Source organism: Octopus sinensis, linkage group LG22 (assembly GCF_006345805.1).
Source record: "Octopus sinensis linkage group LG22, ASM634580v1, whole genome shotgun sequence".
In the NCBI taxonomy this organism is placed as follows: Eukaryota; Metazoa; Mollusca; class Cephalopoda; order Octopoda; family Octopodidae; genus Octopus; species Octopus sinensis.
The window spans coordinates 15159937-15165280 of NC_043018.1; the positions used below are offsets into that span (position 1 = coordinate 15159937).

General features: G+C 38.3%; 1 protein-coding gene across 5 annotated transcripts in view; it reads right to left on the minus strand.

Moving 5' to 3' along the window:
* LOC115223152 overlaps nucleotides 1-5344 on the minus strand; it is a 57801-nt gene that overhangs the window by 15318 nt on the left and 37139 nt on the right. For all 5 annotated transcript variants that reach the window (XM_029793579.2, XM_036512151.1, XM_036512150.1 and 2 more), the window contains exon 2: nucleotides 1404-1578. In XM_029793579.2, coding sequence (XP_029649439.1) covers nucleotides 1404-1562 — 159 coding nt within the window. In that variant the 5' untranslated portion in view covers nucleotides 1563-1578. The remainder of the gene's footprint in view (nucleotides 1-1403; nucleotides 1579-5344) is intronic.

Here is a 5344-nt window from a genome sequence, read left to right on the forward strand (position 1 = left end):
GTATAACGCACACCAATCTAGCTTCAGAAATAGGAGCAAGGCAAATTCAACTGGGCTTAATTACCAGACGGCCAGTGATTAAAATCTTTGAAAGGAAGAGATTGTTATAAGTATCTAGGGATATTAGAATCTAACAAAGTAACAACTGTAGAATTGAAAGCGAAAATTGAGAAGGAATACATCATAAGGATGAGGAAGCTAATTAAGTCAAACCAAATGGTCCAAATCTAGTGAAGGCTGTAAATATTAGGACAGCATAATTACTTAGATACTCAGCAGTTTTTGTAGATTGGACAAAAACTGAATTAGCAAAGCTAGAAAAAAAGAAATAGGAAGGAATTCAATATGAATAGAGGACTCCAGCCAAAGGCAGGAGTAGCAAGATTATACCTACCTAGAAAAGAAGGCGGAAGAGGGTTAGTATCAGTAGAAGACTTCGTGGAGTTAGCTAGAATAGACATAGGCTCCTATGTAGGTAATAGTGAAGGAAGTTTATTAAAAACTGCTAGAATCACAGCATGACACAGGAAACCTAAAACTCAAACGAAGTTAAAAACCAGAAAAAAAGAACAGAAATTATCTGACTGGCAGGAGAAGGCTTTGCATGGCAGATTCCCAAAGATGATTGCAGCAAGTAGCAGTAGTAAGACATGGTTATGGTTTCAGAAAGGAAAGCTGAAAATGAAGACAGAAAGTTTGTTAGTAGTTGCATAAGTTGAAGCATTAAGGACTAATTGGATAACAGCCAAGATAGACAAATACCAAGTAGATTCCCAATATAGATTATGCAAATTAAAAGAGGAAAGCGTTATTCATATAGTAAGTGAATGTAGCATGGTGGCACAGAAAGGATAAAAAAAGAAAAGACATGACGACCTAGGGAGAGTAATCCACTGGGAGTTATGTAGAAAGGTAGGATTTGAACATACTGATAAATGGTATGAATATGAGCCTAGTAAAGTACTAGAAAGTAAGAAATGCAAGATGTTGTGGGACTTCAACATTCAGACTAACAGAGTAATAGAAGCTAGAAGGCCTGATTCAATAGTGGAAGATAAAGAGCATAAAAAGTCCCAAATGATGAAAAAATCAATACGGAAGGTAAAGAGAAAGCAGTAAAATATCAGGACCTAGCCATAGCCATTGAATTACAGAGACTATGGAAAGTGCGGGTAAAATGCACCCCAGCAGTTATAGATGCATTGGAAACTATCTGTAAAAATCTGAACAGATGGATAGCGGAAACAGTGTTATTAGGGACAGCTAGGATTCTTAGGAGGGTTCTTGGCATCTAAGCTTACTTGTTGTAGCCTCATGTTAGAACTTTTCCAACAGTCTTATCTGTTGTGTGTATTTGAAAATAATAATGATGATGATATGATAATAATAATAATAATTCTTACTTCTTCATATTTGCCATTCATTATCCAATCACTATACGACTTTGTCATCTCTTCTCGGCTGATTCCTTTCTGGTGCGCGGTAAAATTTCTGCTGTAAGCATTTTTATCGTCAACGCCGACTTCCTTGATGTAATCCTCTGCAGCCTTTTCTTCGAGCATGATTTGATCCAATTAACTGGAAAAGTACAGAAAAATCAAATAAAACAACAATACTAGAACAGAATGCAACAAGTGAAATAAGTATTAACGCCAGCAAAATATTTGGTTTGAACGAATATATTGCCACCGATGTCCCATAGCGCTGTCTGTTATCACTCGTCTACTGTCCTGTCACTAACTGCTAATCTGTTCAACGATGAAAAATTTCGTTGTTATCAGAAAAAAAAAAGAAAAAGAAGAAAAGAAAAAAAAAAGAAAACAAAATATTCGGTAAATGAACGGAAACTCTTCTTCAGAACGTATATTATAACCTGCAATTGTAGTCATTATCTGAGGCTGAAAGTGAAATGAAGTGTGATGGAATCCACTTTACAAATTTGGCTCTTTGAGAATTCTTCTTTTCTTACTATATTTACAATCAACTATAACTAATTCCAGCCACAACAGAGTCAAGAATTTCTGTCAATTGCTCCTCAACTATTCATCAGTCTGTCATATATTGCTGTCATTTATAATGTTGATGGGTGGTTGTAGGAACAGGAGGAGAGCTGTGTGCTGGAAAACGCTTGTGGCGAAATGATTGGTCGAAATGCTTTGTATGGAGCATAAGGACACTTCATTGATTTGGAGAAGTGTGGGCATGCGCGTGCGTGTGTGTGTGTATATAAGAGAGAGAGAGAGAGAGAGAGATAGAGAGAGAGCAGGGTGAGTGAGATGAGTATAATCAGATGCATTTATGGAATTTTAAAGAAATAAAGACAGTTGTATCTACGATTAGGGCCTAGGGTTCAACTAGCTATCCGACCAGGAACTCGGAGAGTCAAAGAAACGATTGTGACTGTCTCCTTAAAGAATGAACCTTGTGCAATTTTGTGAAGACCCTGCCCCACGTGGCCCATGAGGAAGTCATGCTTCGCTTTACTAAGAATCTCTTGGAGGCGGAATGTAAAAGACAAATGGGTGAAAGTGAATTTGGAGTTTCAGGAAACGTGTTTCAAGGATCGTTTTTAATGAAATCTATCGCAGTTGTCTGGAATTCATCGACGTCTGTGTGTGAAGTGGATGAAAGAAGATTTGATGGTTCTACCAGTGTGTGAAAGTTGCTAAGACAGTCAAACTGAATCAAATATTGACCTTTAATAAATATTTCCATTACCTCAGAAATACCGAAAAGGAACCGACGATTAGAAATTGTTCCTATACGCAAATTTGTAGGTAAGTATTCGAAAAGAGGAGAAAAGTCAGAAGATATCAGTGAAGAAAAGGTCAACTTATCCGAAATAGCTTCTGTGTCAGACTGCAATATATCTGTAGTGAGATACAGGGTGGACAAAAGAAGAGAAGACAACGGTAGAGAGTTTGTTTTATATGGGGTGTGGAACGCATATGGTAACTTTCCCTGGTCAACTGAGTTGCAGGGAGAGGCTTGAGCATTCCCGAATAATAGTTGAGACAAGTTCAGTAAGTCTCCAGGTGTTGTAGGTTATATCTATTTAATAATAACATTTCGTAGAACAATACAATGCACGTATATATTTTAATGTGCCGCAGCAATTATAGAAACAATTAACTCATGTGTACAGAACAACGTTAATTACTATTAGAAGTGAAATTTAAAACCGACTTTCATTATTACAGCCATCTGAAGTAAATAGGAAAATATCACACCCATGACATAAGAAATACAGCTGTAGTTTAATAGCTCTCGGTCTCATAGCGATACACACACAACACACACACACACACACACACACACACACACACACACATATACATACATATGTATATATATTTTTATGAAAATATATACATGTATGTATATATATGATACATACACACAAACACACATATATACATACATATGAACATACACATATATACATATATATGCACACACACACATACACACACACACACACATATATATATATATATATGTACACACACATACACACGCATACATGTGCACGCACACACACGCACACACACATATACGAGTGAGCGGACAATTAAAAGAAGAGAGCACATTTAGTAGAAGTTAAATGTATTACTATTTAAAACAGTTTGATTCGGCTCAATGCGACATAAAGTTTCGCAGGCTCGGATAGAAACCCGGCTTGCTCAGGCTCACATTACCGAATGAAGTAACATAAGAATTCCAAAATGGCTACTGGAAAATGAGCTGCTATTGGTCAAGGCGCGTCACGTGATGTTAGAAATGAGATCGGGCATTTCAGCAACACCAGATGCATTGGAAAAGAGAAATTCTTGGACCACGTGGCTGGACAGGAAGCTGGTGCCACCTTGGTGTCTGGAAGACCTTTGATGGGACTTGGGAGTTCATAGAAGCAGATCGGCGAGAACGTGCGAGTGTGTGTATGTTTGCTTACCAGGTGTATGAATGCGTGGATGTGTTGTGTGTGTGTGTGTGTGTCTGTGCATGTTTGAATAGTTATGTATACTCTTTTACTCTTTTAGTTGTTTCAGTCATTTGACTGCGGCCATGCTGGAGCACCGCCTTTTAGTCGAGCAACTCGACCCCGGGACTTATTCTTTGTAAGCCCAGTACTTATTCTATCGGTCTCTTTTTGCCGAACCGCTAAGTGACGGGGACGTAAACACACCAGCATCGGTTGTCAAGCAATGCTAGGAGGACAAACACAGACACATAAACATATACACACACACTTATATATATATACATATATACGACAGGCTTCTTTCAGTTTCTGTCTACCAAATCCACTCACAAGGCATTGGTCGGCGCGGGGCTATAGCAGAAGACACTTGCCCAAGATGCCACGCAGTGGGACTGAACCCGGAACCATGTGGTTGGTTAGAAAGCTACTTACCACACAGCCACTCCGTCTGTATACATTTCCAAAAATGAATTAAAACGACTTTCCTGATAATCTCTCTACTTTAATGGTTGGATATTTAGAATGGTACCGTGACTGTTAGTCTTCCAGGGATCAGAGGTTGTTTTGTGTACGAAAGGGATCTCTGATTTGGGATTCAGTTTCTTGTATCACAACGGTTTTCAAATTGTTCTTTTTTGGTATTAGAATTCTTTTAATATACTCTTAGTCTCTATCCGGGTGTTGGTAGGAGTGTTACAAAGCAACATACACTCACGTCACCCACACAGAATCATCTCCAGCCACACACGGGCCCTTGTTCTCCCCCCCAATCTCTCTCCTTGTTCGTGGGTGAGATGTAAAGCGTTTATGTTAATCGGCTTCAATTAATCTCTCTCTCTCTCTCTCTCTCTTCCTTTACTCACCCTGTAGACGCATATTTCTGCGCGCGCACGAGTTTACCTCCAATGACCTCCTAAAATGCAACAAACCCCTTATTTTTGTTCGGAAAAAAAAAAGGAAGAGTGGGAAAACCAGAACCCACCCCACCATATCCCGGAATCAGTGCCAGAGCCGACGGCACGTAAAAAGTACCATTCGAGCGTGATCGATGCTAGTGCCATCTGATTGACCCACGTGCCAGTCACACCTGAAAAGCACCCAGTACCTGAGAAGGACATTGCCAAAAGTGGTTCAATGACCAGCCTGGAGCGCCATATCTGAACAGCCGTACTCAATCGTCTTATTCTCTATATATACATACGTACATACATATACAATATTCATACATACGTATATATACATATATATATATATATAATATATATTATACATATATATATATACATATTATATATATACATATACATATACATATATATACATATATATACATATACATATATATACATATATATACATATA